Source organism: Augochlora pura, chromosome 4 (genome assembly GCF_028453695.1).
Source record: "Augochlora pura isolate Apur16 chromosome 4, APUR_v2.2.1, whole genome shotgun sequence".
Classification (NCBI taxonomy): domain Eukaryota; kingdom Metazoa; phylum Arthropoda; class Insecta; order Hymenoptera; family Halictidae; genus Augochlora; species Augochlora pura.
In genome coordinates, this window is record NC_135775.1 from 5779150 (window position 1) to 5803998 (window position 24849).

General features: G+C 42.1%; 1 protein-coding gene across 3 annotated transcripts; it reads right to left on the minus strand.

Annotated features, from left to right (window-relative positions):
* Window positions 1-85: 85 nt before the first annotated feature.
* On the minus strand, window positions 86-11039 carry Sas (stranded at second). Of its 3 annotated transcripts, none has more exons than XM_078177846.1 (12): window positions 10371-11039; window positions 9369-9659; window positions 8474-8666; window positions 8176-8390; window positions 7323-7678; window positions 6619-6886; window positions 4431-5645; window positions 3859-4057; window positions 2941-3439; window positions 2260-2620; window positions 1622-1815; window positions 86-967 (listed from the first exon to the last, which is right to left on the minus strand). In XM_078177846.1, the coding sequence occupies exons 1-12, from the start codon at window positions 10936-10938 to the stop codon at window positions 869-871; spliced, it is 4458 nt and encodes a 1485-aa protein (XP_078033972.1). In that variant the 5' UTR covers window positions 10939-11039; the 3' UTR covers window positions 86-868. The 3 variants fall into 3 exon arrangements, with proteins under 3 accessions (XP_078033972.1, XP_078033971.1, XP_078033973.1); XM_078177845.1 differs by having other exon boundaries at window positions 8474-8678; XM_078177847.1 differs by having other exon boundaries at window positions 1597-1815; window positions 8474-8678.
* Between the last annotated feature and the right edge of the window lie 13810 nt (window positions 11040-24849).

Here is a 24849-nt window from a genome sequence, read left to right on the forward strand (position 1 = left end):
TCGTTTATTATTTATATATATATATATATATATTTATATATAGATCTCTAAACAGATGTAAATGTGAACTGTACAAAAAAAAACGCAGCTGGGTTTATCAACGCCCACCGGGATTTCTTAATCACGACTTAATTAACATTAAATACAGAGAACAGGCGTATCAATTCTTAACGGTACGGTATAATCTTATCACCTAATGCGATCACTGTAGTCAGATCGGAATCAGCGATCCTCGAGAATCACTTTCTCATAAATAGGTCTCTCCCGGTCTTTTCTGATCCAATTGCAATTGTTCTTTATAATTGAGAAAATTTCTTTGCTGATATATTTAACTTTACAAATGCTCAACACCTTTATATTGACTTCCGTAGATAGACGTACGTATAAAAATAAAGTTATTTTATTATTGACAAAAATGTTAAGATGATTCTGGCTGATGATAATTGTAACAAAGCTTTCAGAGCTCGCATTGTCAGCTCAACACTCCATTATAAATGAAGAGAAACGAATTAAAAGATTCTCGTTTTCTCGTTAGATATGCGTTAATATCAGCGACCTATTTATAATCACCATGGCGAGTTCAGTGACCAGGGAATCGATTCCGAGCCAACTGCAGCGTCGCACGACACCGCTATTTACAAAATTTAATACAATTCCACTGACAGGAATGAAAGGCGAGACAATTATCAATAATTCCTCATCGTCCGTACGTTAAGGCAGTGGACTCAACCGTCTGACAGTTCAAGGCACTTCGTTCATCCGTTAGGCTCAAGGTCGAGGTCCGCGAGAGTTTCATCGCTTTCTTTCGGTGATCGAAACGTTTTCGTGTCTCGCATAAATAAATACAGTTTCAATAAATTACAGGACCTCAAGCGGACTCCTTGACAGTGCTGTTGTTTATGGTGGCCATCTCGTGCTCCACGTTCTTGTTCCTACCGTTGGTCATCGCCACGGGATCCTCACAAGTCTGCAAACACCATAGAAAAAACCATTAGCCACCGTTTTCTCATTGATTCGAAAAATCTGTCATTCAAGGATTTTTTACTTTTTTAATCTGATTAGTTTTTTGGGGTAAAGGGGTGGGAGTTCATTTAACTTGACATCTAGCTGATTTCTTGTCATTTGGAATCCATTTAATTTATTTCAAGAATCACTGGTAGATTGAGAATTATTATGCAATCTTACAATCCGGCATTCCAATGTACTTTTCAAAAAAACGTAAAATCTTATTAACACTGTCCTGCCGTGTCCATAAAAGTGTACACATTTTTTCTTTAAAAATGATACAAATTATAAAGACTCTCTCAGAAAATGATTAAATAAACTTCTCAATTCAGGCAGATATTATAACAAAAATAGCAAATAGTTTCAATAATTCTTTTTCTTGTCATTCTTACATAGCAACAAACGACGATAACTTCTCTAAACATTTCTAAATTTCTATTTGGTAGATTCCGATTAATTAACTCTTTTATCAGAACTCCGAGAATTGCAGAAGCCGAGAAGACGGAAATTTCCTAGCGGACGGGTCGTAATTGGTCAGCAGTTTCAGTAAACGGATCAGTTTAACGTATTAATACAATGAGAGTGAATTACCCATAGTCTCTTGTTGTAATTCTACCTTGTAGGAAGGATTGTCGTAGGCGGATGTGGTTTTACGTGGAGATATATCGGCTTTGCTGCTGGTCCGCCTTTTCATCAGCATCATCAGCAGTATCAAGGTCGAGAGGATCGCTAGGGACGCGACGATCGCCACGACCACCAGCGGACCATAATAATCGCCTTCGTGGAGAGGCACCGAAGCCAATTTTCCTGCTGCGAGTACAATCAACGATTCAAACAACTTAGCAACAATTTCAGCAATCAAACTGTGACCACATTCGTTCGTATTCAGTTGAAAGAAATTCGAATTTTAAATAGTCTTGACTTTCCCCGAATTTATCTCACCTATTAACCTCTTTCACTCGAATGGTGACTCTGAGACACCATTAAAAATAATTTTATCATGTTCCGAAATAATATTTACATTAATATAAAAATCGTATATATAAAAATACATATCATATAAAAATATCTATATCAAATGTCTATATCATATAAAATGGTATATTGTAGACCGGAAAAATTATTTTAAATTTAGAATTAACTCGAATGTAAAGGATTAATTAATCTACTTTCATTTCAGAAGTTTGCACAGGATTACAAGGTGTAAGCAACGATTATCTTGCAAAATGATGGTTTTGGAAGAGGACTGCCCACCTTGTTGAGAGATCGTAGCAGGTAAAAGGACGCCAGGCTTGGTAACGAAGTCCTGCACGTTGCTCTTCTTTATCCTGCCGTTGGTCAGGTACACCTCGAGCCACAGCCGGTACCTGGTTCCCGGCTTCAGGTCGCTGATTACCGTCTTTGGATGCGAGTCCCGTTTGGCGATCTTGAACGTGCTGGTATCCTCTTTGCCGCTGTCGCTTTGGTAGATCGCCCTGTAGATGTTCACGTATTTGTCCTCTGGATAGGGCACACCGCTCCAGGTCACCTCCACGTCCGTCGATTTGATCGTCTTGATCTCCACCCTGACCTCGAACGAATACGGATCCGGTTCCATCGATGTCGTCACATGGATCTGTAAGAGTAATTGTTTAACCCCTTATACTACCACTTCCTTCGCGCTGCTTTGATTAGCACTTATTTGTCCTCAATATTTTTAATAGTCGGACCAGACGATTTTTGTTTCTTTTAATGTCTTTATGCACAAGAAATTATTGCAATCGAAAAGCTTCTCATTGTAGCTATGAATAAAATGGTACTGCAAGGTTGAAAGGTCACCAATTACAAAGAATAATAGTTCACACTGTTTAAAACAGATTTCATCGAGTTGTTCCAATAAACTCCAACAAAAGGCAGACTTCTTGCGAAGATAGCGTGACAAAGAGATAAACAAACCGTCTGTTCGCTGATGAGCTCCGTCAGCTGTCCCGGGAACGGCACGAAATAGATGCCGACCTCGTACGTAGTGGCTGGCTGCAGGTTTTCGATCACGTAGTTGGTGACCGCCCTGTGAATCAAAGGTGTGCCGGAGTAGACCTTGCCGTCTTGCGGTTTGTAACGCAGCTGAACGCCGTCGATGAACTGCAGTTCGTACTCGGTGAACTTCTTCCACATCACGTTGATCCAGGTGGAGTTTGTTTCGGTAACCTTTAGCTCAGCGTCGATCGGAATTTGCGGCGGCAAAGTCGCCATATCTGCTCGCTTCTCGAGAGTCCTCACGGTGTAGATCTTGCTGGTGGGACTGTTTGCCAGGTCTTTTAGTTTTACCGTGATCTTCACCTTGTAGTCAGTCGACGGCTTTAGGTCACCTAATTCGAATTCTAGTTGGGGCGTCGCGATCAGATCGTTCGGCGGCGCGAACACCTGAGACTTCCAGGTGGAGACGTCGTTGTTCCTGAAGAGAAAGATTGTTACAGATTTTGTTGAAGTTTTAAGTATGTTTTAGAAGATCGTTGAGCTAGGAAAGTAGGATCGATCCTAAACCTTTTAGTGCTTTAGATCTAAGAGAAGTTTAACTCTGAATATAATTTTTCTTCTAATCGTGACCTTTTATGAATTTTCTAATTATTAGATTGAAAACTATGAAACGGGCGTTTTTGTTTAGTTTGTTTCATAGTTTCCAACCTAATATTATTTTGCACAAGATTTTTATGATAATATTAATTTATTTTACGGGCGGAATAATGTTGAAGATTTCAGTGTAACTTGTATTGTCTAAAATAGCGTGCTATATATTTGAGAAACAATCTTTGGTAAGAAATCGTTACGAGAAAGGATAGGAACAATTGAAATTATTTTGCACGTCTGACGTACGTTTTATCGTTGGTGTATCGTAGCTCGACGCGTCCATGAAGTCCCACCAGAACTTGCGGCACAGTGAAAACGAGACGAACGGTTTTTTCGTCAAGAGCTTCGAGCATTTGCACGGAGACCTCGTCCGACGAAGAGGCAACTGGGAATCCAGGAATGCCGCCAGGTAGTGGGAAACCTGGTGGGATATTGTGATCCATACCTGAACAAGAAATCTACAATTAACGTTTGCCTCTACATTGCGGCTGATAAAATGATTGAACTCGTGGATGCCACTCGAGCAGTATTATAACAAGGCTGCTACCTAAATTTTTATACTATCGTTCGATCATTATAAGAAGCACTGTCCGTGGTCTTCAATATCAAATTTGAGACCATTATTCGAACAGTAATGCAGGACCGTGTGTGCAGTCTTTCCGAACGGGAGAGTGAGTATAATACACCCATTTCCGAAACAATTGGTATACCCCAAACCAGGTGTAACCATTCGTCTTCTCTCCGATCGATCGCACGTCGAAGAAGGAATGTTTCAGTGTTTCCTGTCTGTAAAATCGTGTTGCTGATGGGGGACGAACCTGACTGGTTAGGCGATTGTGCAGCGAACGGGTGGTTCAAGTGCGTGAGTCCCGAATGCGGTAGGTGGACCGGCAGAGTGGCCTGGGGGCCACTCGGCCCGTTATGAGATATGGCTGGCTGTCCGGGATAGTGTTGGAACGGTCCGGGATTGGGATCGTGTTCAGCGATATGCGCTAGCAGTTCCTCGATCTGCTGCGGCGTGCTGGGTATGTCCGGCGTGTGGATATGGTAGGTGGTCTCGCCGTTTTCGTTCGTTTGCGTGTACACGTGCGGCTTGGCGGGCTTCTTCGGGCCAGCGGCGGGCCCGGCGAAGTACCCGGGCTGTATCTGATTGGTGTTCGACTGTTTCTGACCTGCGATTTGCTGGTGGATATCGTACAGACCCGGGTGGGCATCGGGCGGTCCGCGGTCGAGCTGCACCAGGCCCGGATGGTGCAGATTGATCAGATGGTAAAGCTCCTCGGGGAGGATCTCCTGTTCGGGGTTTCGTTGGCCCTGTTTGGGCCTGCCTGGTAGACCCTGCGACGGGGTCTTGATCTTGTCTTGGTCCGAGGTCTTCTTCTTTGGACTGAGAGGCACGATCACGTTCGGGTCCAAGCTGTCTTGGATAACGGGGCCGCGATACGGAGGTCCGGTCGGGTCCAATTGCGGGTTCAGACTGTTCTGGGGCACGTTCTGACCGATGGTGGGCACGAAGGCGAATCCTGGGCCTACGTTCTGATGCGGGTTCAACGGAATGAACTGTGGCTGATCGCTCGGGTGACCGATTTTCGGCAGTTTGTTCGAATTCACCGGCAGGGGCAGGCCGTGGCCAGGTTCCATGGGGTACGGAAGCGGCGGCGACTTGTCCGGGAACTTGTCCGGCGCCAATGGACCAGGGAAATAGTCGTCCTTGTGCGGAACCGGTTTGGAGATCGGCTCCACGGGCTTCTTTGCGTCCGATTTCATCTTGGTCTTCTCTTTCCCCGTCTTTTCCGGCGCCTGCGGCTGATGCAAATGGAACACGTCCTCGACGCTGGGGTGCGTGGGCCTGTAGTCGGGGCTGTAGGGCCCGTTGTACGGAATGGTTGGGTGGCCCGGGTCCATCGGGTAGTGGAACAGCCCGTGGTTGTTCCCGGTGTCGTCGCCGCTGTCTTTCTGGCCGGTCTTGTTACTCGGCCTATCGAACGCGTCCGAGGCCAACGGGCCCGGGAACACGGCGGTCGCGTTCGTTCCTGCAATAGAGCAAAGTCCAATGTCACAGAGATGGCGGCTGGTCGTCATCGACTGCTGCTCCGTCGGCTGGCCCAATTTCTCCATGCATATTTACAGGCGACAAGTCCGTTTAATTTCAAAGCATGCAGATTTTTACAGTGCCCCCTCTCTCTCTCTCCCTCAATCTCTCCCATTCTCTCTCTCTCTCTCTCCCTTTCCCTCTCCGGAATTGCTGCGGATACGCTGGAGCTCGTTCTCGTCTCGCTGTACAGGCTAGGTGTTCCGGGATTATTAATGCGGGGCGCGTGTGTGGGAGCAATCTACAGTGTTTGGATGGTGTTTGTCTTTGGATGGTAGTCAGAGCAGGGGTAGCTTGTCAGAGGTGCGAATCGGGGATGAATTCAGGAGGTGTATATACATTCGCGTTTGCACTGGAAAAACCAGTCAGGTTCGCAGAAGCACTTTCAACCCACTACCAACGACGACCAAGACGAACGATCGTTTTACCAGGATCCTCTTCTTGCAATCTTGCCTGATATAACTAGACAACGGTTTGTTTCGTCGTTCCGCCTTCGAGTTCTCTACCAGTACCACCGTCACCAGAGAACCAAATGGTGCCAACCTTCTACTTTCGACAACCTCGGGAGACGTGCACAGGGTGTTCCATTCTTACGGATTATAACTTTGTTTTCTATCGACTGTCAACTGTCCCTCGTGTCGAATCGACACAGGTATAAAATTAATTATTTAGTGCTAAGACACGAGGGACAGATCAGACAAATAAGGGACGCCTATGTAGCAAACCTACATATTTATTTCATTAAGTTATTTTATATTACTGACTCGGAACATCCTGTTCACTACTTTCACGAGAAACCATAGATCAACCATCGAAAATCTCAACTCCAGTTAAGGTGAACCTATTGGCATTCGACTTCATCCCCGAGAGAAAAGACTCGGGGCTCGCAAGTGATGGATCTCGGTGGTTGGTACCTGGCTGCTGACCGGACTGGTGATTGCAGGTCCATTCCTTGCAGCAGTCTTCGCCGGGCAGCTGCGTCAGAACGGCCTGATACGGCGGGCAGGGCAGTGTCGCAGGTGGCAGGGCTGCAACAGGTGGACAGGCAGCCTGGCAGGACACGTTGCCCATCTCGCAGTAGCATCTCTTCTCGCAGCCGGTTACGTTCGACGGCAGCTCGCTCCAATTGTCGTACATTTTGTCCTCGTAACTGCACGAGCCGTTGTTGATGCAGCGTACTTCCTGGAGAGGTTCAGAATCTTTTGTGTTATTGACGCGTTAAGTATCGGAAATTAATCATAAAAATTACCACAATATCAAAGTCATTTAAGCGGGGGTATTATTATAAAAATATGTTGAAGTCTGGCATAGTATATATTAGGCTTTCTTTTTTGAGACGACGTTAACCTGTTAGGCAATCTTTATTCTACAATTCTCGAGATAAGGAAAATACTTCCGCCAGAAATCATGCAATAGATTTCTTCACTCAGACGCATATTAACCCTTTTTTATGCTACTACGTGTTCACTTCTACGAAGTTGAAATGCCTCCACGCACAAGCAGTTGATTTATTGAAGACACCTCTGCTATAAAATACTAATCAGGTTATTCCACCGTCGTCATTTTGTATTTTCACCAGCGTAAGCTGTTGAAGGTTATAGCATCCTGCAAATCTCACCTGAGGACAGCAATTAGGCGGTTTCGCGACGAAGTTCGGCGGCACGGTCTCCCAGTCCAAACAATGTGGGTCCAGCACGTCGAGCCCGAAGTCGGTGGGGCATTCGATGGTCAAACAATCCGCCATGCCATTCTCGGCGCACATGCAGAACGAGATGCACTCGTCGTACCATTCCGCGCCCACTTTATACGTTTTTCCCCTGTGACTGCAGGTGTTCTTGTCCCCGGTCTTCTCGGAGATGTTTGTTTTAATCACTTCCGCTGGGAGGACGACCTGCAGGGCCGGACCGGCTTTGGTCCCTTCGGTCACGCGAACCGAGTACGTGCGAGCTGGCTCCAGGTTTGATATAATGCCATCTGAAACCAGGAAATCGTCTTTTTTATCGCCGCTTTTCATTAACTTTATTAGAAAAACTTGAAGGAGTCGTTAAAGGTGCAGTAATAATGTTCTGAAACTTTGTAGTACTAGTTATGCTGTATGAAGTTTTATAACAGTTAAATGAAACTGTTTCATGTTTTATCCAATCTTAGAAAGGAGATTCTAATAATAATTAATAAAAGTACATCAGTGTTCAATGATCTTTAATATATTAAGTGCCATAGAGGTTCCCACTAAATTCTGACTAGTGTTTAAAACTCATTGTTATGGTATCATATTTAAATGAATCGAATTTCACTAGGATAGAAATCATAATAATGCAAAATAATTAGAAAATTATTCTCTTCCTAGTTTCAGCGTTATTAAAAAATTATTCAAGAAATTACTCGATCTCGTGAGAAATTTTTATATTGATTTTCGGCACTCAATATTTTAATCCTTTACACTCAAAATTATTTTATTCTTTACCCCATACCTTTGTCAGGCTTTTGCTGCCTCCAGACATGATTCTTGTCAGATATCTCAATGGTAACATCCTGTGGGTTCTTCGCGGAGAGTTTCAGCTTGATCGCCGTGGAATTCAGGACCTTGACATCGGTCAGATTGACGGTTAACTCGCCTGAGACCTCCGGTCTGATCTCGTGGTCACCTAGGGTCACGTCGCAGAGGGTGATAGTGCAGCAAGAGTCTCTGAGGAACGGAAAGAAACGCGGCAATTGCGATGAATGTATTGTTAACGGAGATACGAAGGGATATAGCGTCACCTTTGGTACCTTGGGTCGGTGAGGACGACGCAACGATCGTGCTGGTTCGTCGCAGACGTGGTCTCGTTCGGAGGACATCTAGGCTGACATTTCAAGACACCGCCCACCTCGCAGACGCAGACTCTGGTGCAGCCGTCTTCGACCCTTTGACCTCGCATGATCGTCTCGTTTCCAAAGACGCAGGTCTCCTCCGGCTCCGGCGCTGTGGCAGAAACTAAAGATCCTTTGCGACTGCTAGATAGTTCGACAATGATGGGCAGGAATGACCTGTACCATTCCGGTTTCATCAAGTACCCTATCTTCTTTTTATTCAATTTGCTAAGGGCTATTACACTGAAGTATTTTTTCCAAAAAAGTAGATAAAAGCTGCTGTTATCACATATCAATGTTGAGCATTGTTCGAATTCATTTAAAATAATTAGACAAATGAATTCTCTTTAATCGGAAGGTCTATTCGAATAACAATAATTTATCATTTCTAGTAATTTATTCCATCTATTTACCTGGATGATTTTTTATTCTATAATAAATTATCCGAAGAGAAATTCTAAAATTATTCGAATAAAAATGCGAATAATTGCTGACTTCTTCTATGTTACGTAATTTTGTAAGAATTTATTGACAGGAATATTGTATCGACTTTTGTAAAAATCAAAGTTTTGAATTCTAATGATATTGTCGATAAATGAATCACTGTACAGCATATTCTGAACAATTTTTAATAGCAACAAGCTGCTGAAGAGTGCCCATTAAAAATTGAAATTTTTATTCAATTTATAAAGATAGGACGACTCAGGCAGATCCTGAGAACGTTTAGATAAAACATCGTCTATCTCACGCCTAATAAATTACTTGGAGTCTGATACGTTGAAGAAAACTCCCTAGTTCGAGTATAGAAGCTTACCAGAGTCAGCAGCGCAGACCAGAATCGCGCAGCAAGGTTCCTCGTTAACAAGCTTCTCCTGACACAGCGGATCTTCGACGCCTCTATTGGCTTTGGCGTAAGGCGACGTGCAGAGGGGTTTGCAGTCTATCACTGCGCCGTGCTCGCCGCAAATGCACTTTTCCTCGCAACCTCTGATGATCTTCTCGCCTATAGAGTACGTCTGGTTCCCGTCGACGCACACTGTGATCGGTAGCAGCGTCGAGTTGATGTTCATGGAGGTCTCGTTGTGAGGAGCTACGTATTCTCCGCCTGAAACAATGTTAGGTTAGAAACGCAGTCAAATATGTTCAAACAGTAAATTTCTGATCAGTTAGACGCAGTTAAAAATAATTGAAATCGTCGAAAGTTCGAAGGACTCGGAATTAACCTGCACACAATATGAGGATTGTTAGGGCTACGCCTTCTGAGTCGTCGCAACTCAGACACGTATTCCTGTTGCCTTACATGCATTTAGTTGGTGTAGCATTTAGGCGATCATACTAACATGTAACATTTAGGTAATTCAAGGAGGAGACATGCGGTAGAATTCAGGAGGCGTGGCCATCGCGACCCTCATGTTGCGTGCCGGTTAATTCCGAGCCCTGTCATACAAGATCAGACACAATCGAAGACATTACAGTAAATTCTCCCCAATTGTCCTTCAACTTGTAAACAAAAATAGACACTTTAAGAAGAAATAATTGTATCTTCTCTTCCTAAATTGTCCATTTCTTTTTACAAGCTGAAGGATAAGTGGGAATAATTTATTGTTTAACGAAGACATACGCAATCAAACACAGTGTAATGAAATCATACAATATAAAACACAGTCAAACACTGTAATAAGTTAAATTGTACACGGTCAGACTAATTCATACACGCCCAACTGTAGTTAAGTTAACTTTGCTGTAGCAAAGCACAGTCAAGCACAGTTCAGCGTATTGAAATACAGTTAAATAGACAGACAAAAACAAGACGCACCTTCAACATCTCTGTCGTCGTCGTCCATGCTAACGTCGCTGAGGTCAGTGATGTTCGAGTGCAAGGAGTTAGTCGGCTCCGGGGCGGAGATATTCAATGCCCTGCCTCTGGAAGCTGTAGTCTCCTCAGTGGTTCTCATTTCCTCGGTGGCATTCTCGCTTCCAGAAGATTCCATCATGATGGTCGATCCATTCGAATCATCCTTCATAGGAATAATGGGTTCACCGTGGAACAACAGTGGAATCGTGACTCCCGTCATATCCATTGGCCTCGTAGTGATATCCTCCATGGACTTCGTCGACGTCATCCAAGACATCGACGTCGTTCCAGCATCGTCTGACGATTCCCCCCGCTTCGAGTCGTCATCTTTGCTAGGCTTCTGATACTTTTGATCGTTCTTGATTTTGAAGTCGACTGGTTTCTTCTTCGGCTCGATCGTTGTTTTTGAATCCGGATCTTTGATCGGGTACTCGGACTTCCGGTCGCTGGTGTCGTTCTTCGCGTCGACGCGGAGGGGCTTCACGCCTGGCACTTCCGTCACGTCGATTCCTGAAAATAGAATAGTCATTGTAGTTTAATGGTTTATTATACGTTACTTATACTATATATTATTTTTAATATATATTACGTACATATTATTATTTATTATACTGGTGGTACTGCTAGTGGTACTATTATTAGCGTACTGTTTCCAGAACAATTATCAATTTTAATCAGATTTAGAGGTCACAGCAACTATGTCAGAAGCTGTATTAAGAGTAATAATAACAATATTCTCATCGATTGAATTGATTTTATTTATAAATTCAGGCTACACACGAAACCTATAAGATATCAAGGCTAACATGTATTTCAACATTTATTCCGATCTTCAACGATCTTGATTAAAAATGTATGCCGTGGGAAGCAAGAATACTATAATAAGAAAATATGTTAATCTGTTTATAATGAAGGGTAAATTAGATGTTCCGTAAAATGCAATAGCAATAAAATGTTGGGACTTTTTCTAGTAAACTACTTTCAAGCTTCAACTTGAAATAGTAGAAAAAGGAAATAAAATGTCAAATTAAATATGATTCAATAATATTGAATCAACTTAATGAGAAATTAACTTACACCATTTTTGCTTTTAACGTGTTCTTACAATTGCAATCATCGTAAACCTCGTATAAAATATTAACGATACCGCCTAATAATATCGAATTAAATCAGAAACCGCTTTAAAATATTCTTCAAATATCCAAATCACAATTAATGACCACAATGATACGAGAGCTGAGAATCCATGAGGATCCAGGAGCCGGGGAAATCGCATCGGGGTGCATAAGGAAGCAATTATTCGAGACGACGCTGCGACCGGGCACAGTGTCACCGGAAAAGGTTCGCATAACGGTAAAGCGTGATCGTAGAACGTGCTGTCCAAGCTGTCCTCGCCGTTCGACCCGTGAACTTGAACTTGCCCCGATGCGAATCGGCTTCGCGAACGCTCAATTATCGGCCACCGCTAACAACCAATTAGCGGGCCTTTAATCACGCTGCGATTACTTTCGGACACGCGAACCCCGCCGAGAGAGTGCTGCCGATTATTTCGTTGCGCTGCGAATTATCCAAACGGCGCCGAACATTGACAGAGTACAATTATCGAAATAAATGTTAAAATAAATATAGACGTCGGAGTGTTGCAACAGTTTGCTCGTTTACATCGTGTATGCTTTTATGGCGTTTGGGATGATTTGTTAATTTAAATTGTCTTCTGATTAAAAATGGTTCAGCGTAGTTGGCCTATTACTCAAAATAAAATAAAATAATTATTTTATTTATTGATAAAATATTTAATCATAATTGCTAGTCGAAATAAAAGCTTATCTAAAACAGAAGTAGGATAAAAATGTGTTTCGTCTTTTAATAATGTTAATGCAGTGAAAGTGATAGAAATAAAATAGTGGACAGGCACGCCACGATATTAATAATTATAACGAGACTGTGATAAAGTCATAATTAAATTGTCAGATACTTAGAATCAATTTATTTCGTTTGCTAGAAAAATATTCTCACTGAAAAGACAAAGTAGAAGTGTCAACGTTTGTCATTTTAACACTTCAACTGCCGCGTCAGACATATGCGGGTGACGGAAGTACTTGCTCAGATTTGGAAATTAACTTTCACGCCAATTCAGTATACATTTGTAATTTTATTAGGATTTAAAAAACGCAAAATTGTTGAAAAAGCAATGGTTAACTGGACAATTAAAAAAAATTAATAGGTCGAATATAAAACTGCGAAGACGTCAGACAAACTTCAAAATATTCTTACACTGTATTCCACGTGTTATTATTGTTAAAAAATTACATTCCCTGCAATTAGCTCAACCAAACTTTTATCTGATATTATACAACTAAACTTCTCAATCGTCGATCGGGGAAAGTGCTTCGACTTAATGGAATTTTCGGTTCGTTAAACGCGGCAGTCAAAGCGTTAATGGCTTTCTACAATTCCAAAGTTTTCTGAATCGCGCGAACCCGTGAAAAACCGCATTCTACCCGACTGTACCGCGCGAAAAACCGAAAGTGTAATCGCCGTTACCGCTGCTGAAAAATGATTTTGTTTTGTTCGACTCGGTCAGTGGAACTTGCGTCACGTCGCGCCCCGTTTCCCGCAGAAACGCCGCGTCCTTGGCGAACCGCGAATTTAGAATCCGCGAGAGTACCACGCGGGGAGTGGCCCCCATCCGATCGAAGGAGCCGCAATTTCACCTGGGATCGCCGTTCCACGGTGGTTTCGCAACGTCGAAGATCCACCGCCGATAGACCCGGACAGCGTCGGCATAGTGCTCGCTGGAAACTTTCCATCCGCGGCGATCCGACGCGAAATGCGCTCCCTGGACGTACTGTTACGTCAAACGACCCGCTGCCGGCACCGGTCGCCGTTCCCGTCGACCGCTTCTTCTGCGATTCTGCCGGCCGGTCAACTTTTTGCGGAACCATCGTCGATCCTAGCGGATCGCTGCCTAGATCTTTCTGATCGCGAATCGCTTGCTGCTTGAGACAATTCGACGATTTTCCGCGCTTATGGCAGAAATTTCAAGACTTCGAAGGAACTTCGATATAATAATCGTTTTTATTCGTAATTATTAAGAATCGGAATTATTATTAAATCGGATCAATGCGCTTTCACTAAACTTTATCTTGTCTACGAATCTTTATTAAAAAGGAATTGTTTTTTAATTATTGTGCCATGCTGATTGAAACTCTGAATTTATCTCTGCAGATCTAGGACTTTAACCTTCTTCAGAACGGCGAGCCGCGTTGCGCCGCTATCGTGATAGCGCCGGACTTTCGTAATTAACACGTTCACTGCCAGCGTATGTTTGGACAATTCGCATAGGTATGCTATGTTATTAAATGCAGTACATCCACTTATGCTGTAACGTGCGAAATTAATTGAATTTCCCGTGCGTAAAATACAAAATTGTGGGCAACGTGTTGCCAACCACGTGATAACAGGGAAATGTTATGATATTTAGAACAATTGCGTGAGACGGTTCTTGACGAATTAAATGGCATATTGCGTCCTCTGTTAATGACAATTGGCTCGCGTAAATCTATTAATAGTCGATTTTGCAAATTATCTATAAAGAAATAACATCACTAAAATTGAAACGTACTGTTATTACTATAATTAAATAAAAACGAAATTAGCATGGATGTTTCATCGTTTTACCTAACTTTTCTAATATTCAAGTATTGTTACTTGTTACTTTATCGTTAACAACTAGAGGTTGTAAAGAGCAATTAGAGATCTAACACACATATATCCTCGGTTAAAGATAATTGTCTGCGCTGAGTGGCCTTCGAATTTACGATGAAGAATATGTTTTCTTGAATATTCAAATAACTAGAGATTGTAGAGAATAATAATCGTTTAAATACCTGGACAGAAACATTTCATTACGTGTTATAAAGTCACACGTACGTTCACTAATATTGCTTCCAACAGTTTTCTAGATTGCCTTGGTGATACGAGACCGCGCATTTAACGAAGACGTTCTTCTCTGCCTCCTTTGATATTAACCCTTTGCCGAAGTATGTCTACTCTCAGCCATCAAAGCTATTTATTTTCTTTTACTTTCTTTATTTTTACATAAAATTAAAATATGTTATCGTGTCGCATATATTTAAACTCTAGAAAAAAATTAATAAATGCTGTTTTCTCTTCTTAATCTTGTATATTATATATTACTGTTCGTTCGAAGAAAATTAATTCCAATTAGTGACACTTATTGTATATAAACTTAATACGACCGCAAAGGATTGAAGATCGAGTTGAAAGATTATGTCCATTTTATTCTGTTCTATCCTGTTTAATTTCCGTTCGTCTGAACCGCACAAAGTGCAACTTATCAGAGACATAGATCGTCGCAGTCCGTTCTTAAAATAATCGTCCTTGAGGAGGTTAACTGTCTCTTAAACAAGTGGCACAAGAGAGTTCCTCTTGCAATCGCTGCTTTCCATGTGCTAAAGGAATGGGAAACAGTTATTTCCAAGTCCGTCGGTTGTCTTCTGTCGTCGCTGCGGTCTCTATGCACGGCAATATATTTCCAGCAACCATTAAACACCGACCGAGCTGCCATTTCTCGTATCCCCGACAGACTATTAACCTTTTACCCACGGGAACCCTTCCAAACATGAACTCCCAACGAACTACTTCTTCCATGGACATATTTTTGTTTATAAATGAACACGATCAGCGCTGAAAATTAAACCCAAGGTTGTCACAAAATTTAAGTAATACGAAAGACACTCGACCGATGAATAATCTTAAGAAAAATATAACCGGGTATGGTTAGGATGATTTGTATTTTTATTTATTTGTAGCATCGTAAATTGAAGGGAGAATTTTAAGGATGTAATTTCGAGAAATTGTATGTAAGAAACTATAGTTTTAGCACTGTGGATTTAAAAGGGACTTAGACGTAAAAAATCGTAGCTTTAAGGAGCGTGCAGGGTAAAAAGTTATAATTTATAATTTGAGATTCCAAGATTTCTTTACAACCTTAGATTCCAAGATTTAATTAAAACCGCAGATAATTTCATAGACAATCGCATGTTTTTTATCAGTATAAAACTTGAAAGTCTCGAAATTAGAGAATCCAAGAGGCCCTAATTGATTCGGTAACGAGCGTAATGCTGTAACGTCAAAGAATGAAATTTAGATTAGAATCTCGCCTTAGTTCTCCGCACGGTCGCCATGACAGTCTGCCGTCTGGGAGTCGCCTAATTGATCTAATCCCATTGTGTTAAAATCTATACATAAAAGCTATTGTCCCGTCAGATCTGTCATGTACAGGTTGAACAAAACTGTACACGTCGCCGCGTTATTAATTACCGCGATGGTCCGAGGAAACGAAATATAACCGGGTCACTGAATTATGCTTCCAGTAAAGCGTAACGAGCGGTGTGCCAGGAATTTCGTGGGAGCATCTCTCTTGGCGGAGAAAAAGGTAAACGACGGCGCCCTGAGATACCGTTTTACCGTTCGCGAATGGATCGCAATTACCAAACATCAACGCGATGTACCGTAACTGTCGAGCCTCGATCCGATCCAGAAAATCCAGATCTCGCTGTCTACCGAAGCGATATCAATACACTGGACGTCCTTCGGCGATGCGGGGCCTTCTGCCTTTCTCTCCACGATTCAACAACAAATCGAGAGAAAATCGCGTCTGTTAAATAGCGTCTGCCAAGTTTCAAATGTCCCAAGAATTATATAATATAATAGGTTCCTTTATTGATACACTGTACAGTGGAATATTTGACCGATTTTGCTGGTCAATATTATTTTTATCACTAAAATAATTTTTCTGAAATGTGCTTGCTATTTTGTTTATTGTACTTTGTATTTTAGGAAATATAATTCTAAATAAATAGAAATTATTAATAAAAATGCAAGATATTATTTTTTAATAGATTTCAATCGTTTCATTTACGTACGTTTTAACCTCTTCAGAGTTATTTCGAATTAAATCAGATGGATGATAAAAAAGAAATAATTAAATAGATTGTTCCCTACTATAAAAATTCATCCCTGAAGAGGTTAACGATCATGAAGAAACGAATATAAGGTATGTCCTCCCAAAATTTCTGTTCTAAAAGCGGCAAGAAATTAAGTATCCTCACTCGGCGATTTTATGAATTTCTCGATGTAACGGAGTATAATTACAAGTGCAAGAATTTTTGAAACAACATTGAGTGATCGGGGGCGGTGGTCCCGAAGGAGGCCGGACGGTGGCCGGTTTTCGGGGCAGTATGCACGCACGGGACCGAAAAGGAGACCGTCACCTACTTCCACGTAAAATCGTTACACGATGCGTCAGGTGGATCCTCGATGACGAGCATCGGCCTCGTGTGAACGAACCGGTCGCACCGTTACGGTACCCCATTCATGCGACGATAAAAGTCACGGCCGGGATCCGACTTTCGATGGGGGGGGGGGGGGGGGGCCGGCGAAGATCGGGTCCCCGGGCCCTTCGATGGAAAATTTCCAAGCGGCTCGGACACCTTGAATTCGAGCGGCCCACTTCCTCCTCACCTTTTCGCTTCGTGACCGCCGACTTGCAATTCATTTCAAGCCTTGGGGAACATAATTTCATCCTTAACCGCTTCCACTATGGTTTCGTGACTCGTTATGCAGATTTCGAACGTAATCCACTAAACGGGGATGTTATGCGCTGTTTTCGAAACGAAATCAAGTTCATCATTTTGATTATTGTCGATATTGAGCAGTCGGGTGTTGCAATTTCTAAGAAAATCGCGCGATGAGTTGTAATAAAAAAATTGAATAGTATGTACCTTGAATTTAATTATAAAATTTTAATATCTTCAATTTTTCCATGTTTTCATTGTGGTAATTTCAGCTGACCATTATTATTATGAATGCATAAAAATCTACAGTTTAGTAATGATACTGTATATATTTGATTTTGTTATATTTTTGTCTAGATACCACACTTTCATATAATACGTCATTTGATATGTAATTTAATATGTAATTTAATACGTAATTTAGTACGTAATTTCTTAACCAGATCACTGCTTCTGACGAGTATAATCGTCACGAAGACATGACAATATTTCGTACTATGACAAGTACACTCTTCGAAACAGTTTAAAAAATACCATGAAATCGAATTAATTCACATACGTGTTTTTATATAAATTACAATGTAGTGAAAATCACACATAGCAACAGCGAACCCAAACGCAAGACTTTTGGAGACACCAAACCGTGTCTATATAAGTTGTTCGTACGACGAAACCCGTTAAACGAACACGGAACTGCACCTAAAGGATCTTCACTCGACTTCCTTGGCACCGGAAGTCCCGCCGCGGGGTCGTCGTCGAGCCCAAGTCGGCGATCAAATCATTTCCAACCGCGCCGAAATTCGAGCAGTTCATTTCACCCGGGGGCCCGTTACGCCGTCGACAATGACGCAATCGAGCGAGCCGCTTATGAAGAAAACCTCGAGGCAATTAACGAGTCGGCCATTTTGCCCGGGTAGCGCGGGAACGAACCGCCGATTGCTCGAGTTCCCGGCGAAGAAAGTAACGAGCCGTTTAGCGGAACTGAAATTCTTCTCCCGCTAATTGTGCGATTATTTTTTGTCGAGGGCGCGTCGGTTCTGAGACAAAGCCACCAAAGTCACACTCGTCGCCTTCGTTAGCACGAACAGCCTGTTAATGATTTTATTCAGCTTACTTTTGTATAGACTTATTCGAAAAAAATGTTGGTCTCTGTCTTGACAAATTAGTCATTAGTTTAGCTCTCATATTTTAATCATTATAGAATAGTAGTAATAATAATATCAAGCTAGAGTCTGATAATAACAAATTCGAAATAACAGTGAAAATTTTTCCATTGGATAAGAAACCAGCGGTACAAAACCACTTTTCGTTAATTAAGAGATAATTTACACACGATTTTCGTAGAATACAATTTAATTTAGAACATGACAGAGACGCTTAAAAATTCACAATCCAGTGATAACGAATACTAAACATGATGGACATATTACGCAACTCTGTGTAAATATTAATTTTTGCGACTCGGTTTAAAAAAGTTCAGGATGGACAAATTACATTGTAGACAATTCCAAAGGACGAAATAAACGATCTATTGCAACAGTCCCAACAGTCCACTTTAATGTCGACCATGTTAAAGCTGACCCACCATGCTGCCTTTACATACAATGGGAATTCGCAGTATTTTCTCTTTATTTCCACAGTGTCTGCAACCGAGAAAGGGTTGTAAACGGCGCGAAATTACCGATAAGGGATACGGGACGATTTCTGTAACTTTCTATCGTTATTGAGGCGGCCGCGGAGCGCGCGAAGAGCGAGGAAGATTTTTCCTTTTAAGAAATTCCATCGACAAAAATTCCTGGCTGCCGTCGGAGCGGAGTGCATTATTTTCACGCCAGCGTTCGCGGAATCGTCGGTCATAACCCAACGAGCAGAAACTCTCGAAGGCAGCTTCTGCCCGTGCCGCGGGAGACCTTGAACCGTGCTACTTCTCGGTAGAACTAGCAGCACGAGGCTCCGGCCGGAGCCAGGTGAGCGTAGACGTTGCCGCGGCGGCCTCGGACTTTTAAACGCGGTTTTAGCGCCTCGTCTTCGGTAGAGCGATTTACCCTAATCGCCCCCTTTAATCTCCGCCAGAGCTACGTTTTTGCGGAGAAATCCTCGGGCGTTTTTTGTCTTTCAAAATAACCGCCGCGTTTCGGAAAGTCAGTCGGGACTTACGCTAGGTCATTTTTCTTGAAGACTTCGCACGTGTTGCGAATGTTATTCTCATTGCACTTTTACGTTGATTTTTTACAGTGTGATACGTTTCTTTATGTCCTCAAGATTGATAACTTTTATATATATTATATATGATTTTTTGGTCATATTCCTTGGTTTCTAATAAAATATAAAATCAAGTTTAAAATGAACCAACTATTGTGTTATCCTCTTCTAAAAGAGGAACAGCATTATAAATGGAAATAAATATTGTGTCTATATTGATTTTATTAATTCGAACCATAAATTTCAGCGCGACGTGAAACATTATTCACTTGTGATGTACAACTAATGAAAGAGCAAATAAATAAACAAGATAAATGTCTAGAATAATAGTAAATGGTTAAGATGAATGCTGATTAAGCGCAACAAGCGTGCCTTATTGCGTCTCTCATACTCAACTCATCAATTCATAATTCTACCTCCACAAGGAAGATGGTAGATACATACGACTAATTGAAAACATAATTAGCCGTCGTCGGTAAAGCGTTAAGCCCGGCGAAGTTGTAGCTGGACAACGCGGCGTTATAAGGAAAGAAATGGGTAGAAGAATCGGGAACGAGCCCGACTATCGAGATGGCAGCGGCAGCTGAAAATAGCCGGTCACCGAGCGTGCCTTTGACCATACGGTATTCTATCCTACTTGCCGCGAGCCGCGCCATCATTATTTCGTCCGAAGCGGTTTCGGTGGTCGACGATCATCAAACGACCGATGAGTCGATGCGCGCCGGTCCTCTAACCGTGAAACCATTACCTCTCCACGATCGTTAACCCGTCGCCGGCGTAACACTCCGCCGTCGTAAACACTCCGAATACAATTAAGGACAAAAGAAAGATGGTTCGCTGAAAATCGTATCCCGAGAATGGCGCAATAAAATAACGCGGAAGCGCGACGCGGTCGATTTTTGCGCCGCACGGAAAATGGCAAAGGTGTTTCGATCGAGGATCGAGAGATCTGCGCGCGCGCGAGCTACTTGCTCGGCGATCGGGGGCTTCGCATGCGCGCGTTACATTTCACTGACCGTATCGTCGATCGTGGCTCTTTTCCAGGGGACTTTTACGACCCTCGCGTGACTTCGTGAAATGGTACCTGTCCCTCGTCGCCGCGGAATCTAGACTGCCCGATTACTCGTTCGCCTAAACACGAAAGTTTAGTCGGCCGATGGCGAAATCACAGCCGTCCTCCGCGCGATTCATTTGTTGCCGGCCGATCACGAGAGAGAATCGTTTTCTAGCGAACTTGAGAAACGGACCTTTCAGCGAATTCGACTTCGCGGGGATCGCGGCTCGGTGACGAGATGTTGAGCAACCCCGACGACGTGGGAAATATAATTTTATCGGCGTGAATGACAGTCTCGAGAACGAGTTTGACTGGTTCGAACGGCGATCTCGGTGCTGTGCTGTTACATTTGATTAGGTCGCTGGTGCAAACGCGATTAGTCGCTCTTTTGAGCGCAGTCGCGACGGTAAGCGGCTGCGGCACGGCCATTTTGGTGGCTGGACGAAATTAATAAATACTTTTGTGTATCTTGAGGTAAGTATAATGTAACGTGTATAACAGATTTTTCATTGGTCACTTTGGTTTGTTGGAGAAAATTCACGAAATTTTTAGGCCGAAATGGTATTAAGATTAATAATAACTTTGATCTTAAAACGACTTTCAAACGAACATCAAAGTGATTTTTATAAATTTGGGAAACGCTATTTGATCGATATACTGACACGATACTTAGGAGATTTGTTTCCCAAACCAATTTATAGCCTTTAGAACATAATTATGTCCGCAAAAGTCGCGAAGGAATACATAAAAATGTCACCGCTGACAGAACACTATGCTGTACATCGATTCTCATGGAAACTACAGCAAGAAGAATGCGAGCGCCGAGTTTAGAAGCTATTTCCACGGAACGTGAACAAGAAAACACCGTAAAACGGCCCAAATGGTACTTCAGTCAATCACATCGTGAAGTAAAGCTAATAAATAATCAATTTATGTCTCGCAGCTGCAACTTCCAGCGAGAACTTCTGACCGATATAGTCTGTTGCAATCGTGGTCGAACGAATACGTATGACGTAACAAGTATTCTATGTGGAAAATTCGCGAGAACCTGCCCTGTTGCAAAAATTGATCGATAAAATTGCGCTCTTGGATTCTGACCGATACGTACTATACCTTAATTCTACGAAACCCACGTGGAATGCAACGTGGAATTTTAACACGTTATTAATCATCGATGATAATTTAATAATAATTAATAATAATCGATCTTGAAAATATTTACAAAACCACAGGAATTTATTGATTAGAATAACCAAAACGTTTATTCCTTTATTAATATTAAATCTACTGGTTTAAGATTTTTCTTCTTCCATTAAAAAATTATTGAAATTGTAGAAACCCTTTCTTAGGAAATGCTTCAATCAATTTTTTCGTTCAAGTATACATCGCGATAAAATCTTGGAGAGGTCTAAATATATTCTCTCCTGTAATTTAGCGCTCGGTAGGTTTAATATTAATATTCTCCCGACGCACCGTTGACTCATCTACTTAGCACGCTTATGCAACGCCGTCGAGAGATTCATTCAAGATGTCGATCGACCATTTGCCAAGTACCATGAACGACGCCGGGTCTCACCGAATGCGATATCGATCGCACGTATCTGGGAAAAAAAGAAGTGTCAATGAGAAAAAAAGGATTCCGTCCGAAGGACGCCCGCGCGCGCGCGCGCGTCTCCGTTATCTGGCTTCCGTCGGTGCATGTCAGAGGTGACCGCGCGAGGCTAACGGTTTCCCATGGTGGTAGAATGAGCCCGCGATACCGGAATGCAAGAGGCAAATCGAATCGTTGCACCCGGGCCCCCGTGTGTGCAGGTGCTCGTGTGCGCCGCGGCCGCGCTCGTGTGCCCGTTCGCGTGAGTCTCGCCGATCTCTGGGTAATCGGGCGACGTTCCATTTACGAAGCCGCGCTCGCTCGATTTCCGTCAACATCCAACCGCCTTCGGTCATCGATCCTGCGCCTCGTGTGCTCGACTCGTTCCATGACAGTACTTCCCAACCCTACGTGCCCTCGATTCCGACATTTATTTTTTAACCGTTTCGACGATGCTAGAACTCTTTTAATATCCTGCTTGCCCTCGATTTCGTTTATAATTTATTTATTGTAAACGAGCCACGTTAGCGTACATATGGCACGGAAGAAATTATAGTTGCAAGTAGATCCGCAGAGAATATGTCATTAACCAGTTCATGGAAAAACATGAGTAACAGTTTTCTTTCTGTAAAGGAATGAATTTTAAGAATTTTGCCATTTCTTATTCATTCTGTCGTTTACTTTATCTTTATTATTTTATTGCTGTAATTATGTTTTATAATATTATGATTTCTCGTGACTTCATTCGTCGTGCCATGAAGTATTACACGTATTCTGTTAGTAGTTTATAGAATGCGGATCTTTATGCAAGATAAAAAATAATAAAGTTAATTTTAAAAAAGGTAATTTGATCGAAATGTCTTCCTTCTTTTAGTCATTTTAATAAGTCACGCATAATTAAAAGATATCCTCTTATTCCAATTTGTTCACAATTTTGTATTTGACCTAGTTATTCTTGTCACATATGCATACAATCCGCAATTCCAGTAATATGTTTTCATTACATTTTCATCCTTCCCTCGATTCCATTCTTACACGCAGCCCATCGAAGAATATATGCTAAGTATATACTACGCCACGCACAGACCGTGTTTGCATGCAGCAGACGGTTCGGTGTCAACTCGGCATACGTAATGAGGAATCCATTACGTGGCATCCTCGTCCCGCAGCTAGACGAGAAACATTGTTCGCGTAGACCGAGTCTGGAAATTTAATTACAAACAATTTGTCCACTTTCAAACGGCAGACTCTGGAATTGCGGGGTTCCTCGCATTATTCCAAGCATCTCGGAGCAAGAATCCCTCTGTAATGGCATCTTTTAGACTAGACGATACTTCCTGCAATCATCGCGGTCTCTATTCAAAAAATAGAGAGTAAAGAACTCCTGGAACAACAGCTATTTATGTTCCTTAATTCTTTGAACAATAGCAACCCTTTTAAATACGTCAAATGTTCAGCTATTTGCTTTTTACGTAGAAAATCTAACTTATATAATTACAGAATAGAGGTTGTAAAATTATTTGAATAATATGCGAATAATTCTTGACCTTTTTCGTATTTCCGTAATTTTATAAGAGCATGTTTGTTCCGGTATATTCAGTATCAGTTCGATTTCAATTACTTGGTCTGTGGTCGCAGTGGATTCGATATCGATCTGTTCGACCGACGTTGATCTATCACGCACAATGGCTGTACAACATGCGAAACGCTAATGTGGAAGGAATAAGTCGAAAAAATATGAAGGAAAAAATCTGTATTCTTAGATTTATGAAATCTATACTCGACCTATTCATAGTTTTACATTAATTCACCTACGAATAAATTCTTATTCGAATTAGTTCCTATTCGAATGAGTTCTCATTCGAGTAAAATTTTACTCAGATAAATTCTTTCAGATTGAACATTTATTCGCTAGCGACAAATAAGATTTTATTCTTTACTCCTTGTCCGTTATCCGAATAAAATAATTCCAGAGTTTGGTCAAGATACTGTTATCGTCGTAGCTCCGTTGTCCTTTCGAAACGGCGATTGCGAACGACGCCGCGAACTACTTTCCAGGCTGTTTCGACGACTCTTTCGACCCTAATCGAGCCCAACATCTGCGTCCCGTCACCGGCTAAGACCACAATAGACGATTCATCATTAGCAGCACGATCCACGAAAAGAATCGCACTTGTTCGCCGCTTCCGCAGCTAATTCACAGCCTCTGGTGCCAGTGATTCAGCTGTTCCCCGAGCGGATTCGCACGGGAGAAAGTCGTGCGCGCGCGATGCGTGTGCACGATGCACGTCGTCCCTTCGCCGTTGTGTGTAAAAAAGACCGTACGGATCCAGGTCAAGGGCGTTCACGGTATCGATCGCGGCGTGGATCACCGTGACGTCCCGAAGAAAGTCGATCGATCATTGTCTTCGCCGCGAACGCCGCCGTACTTTTAATTCGGACGCGTTTTGCCATCATCGTCGGCCTTTCGAGCGTAGAAAGCCGTCGGAATTTCTAAAATTTCTCCTCCGCGTCTGCAAAATTCTGGCGGCGACGAAGAAACAACTAAATGTTATTAATTAATTTCTAATCGCATCCATGATTACTTTTTTACTTAATTTTCGAACGTACATTTATTGCGCACAAAATTTCGAAATGTTTGCAATACTGATGTGATGACTATATGAATAAAAATTAAATGATTTGATGTATATGTATTTTATAAAAATTATATTATTTGACTTATTATATGTTAACTAAATGCATCGTGAAGAATCGCTTACTAATAATTAAAAACAGGAATGTCACCGCAGGTTAAAGAAAAATCAATTTTCCCAACCGGCATATTTGTTCTAATAAAAATAAAGTTACTATTAATTTTTAGTACTGTAAACCTTGCCTAGTGCTTCAGCGTTTTAAACGCAGCATAAAAGCGGAAAGATACATCGTCCACGAACCTTGAAAAAAAAAATGAATCGACTGCGTGTGGCAAATGAGGCACAATGCATCTTG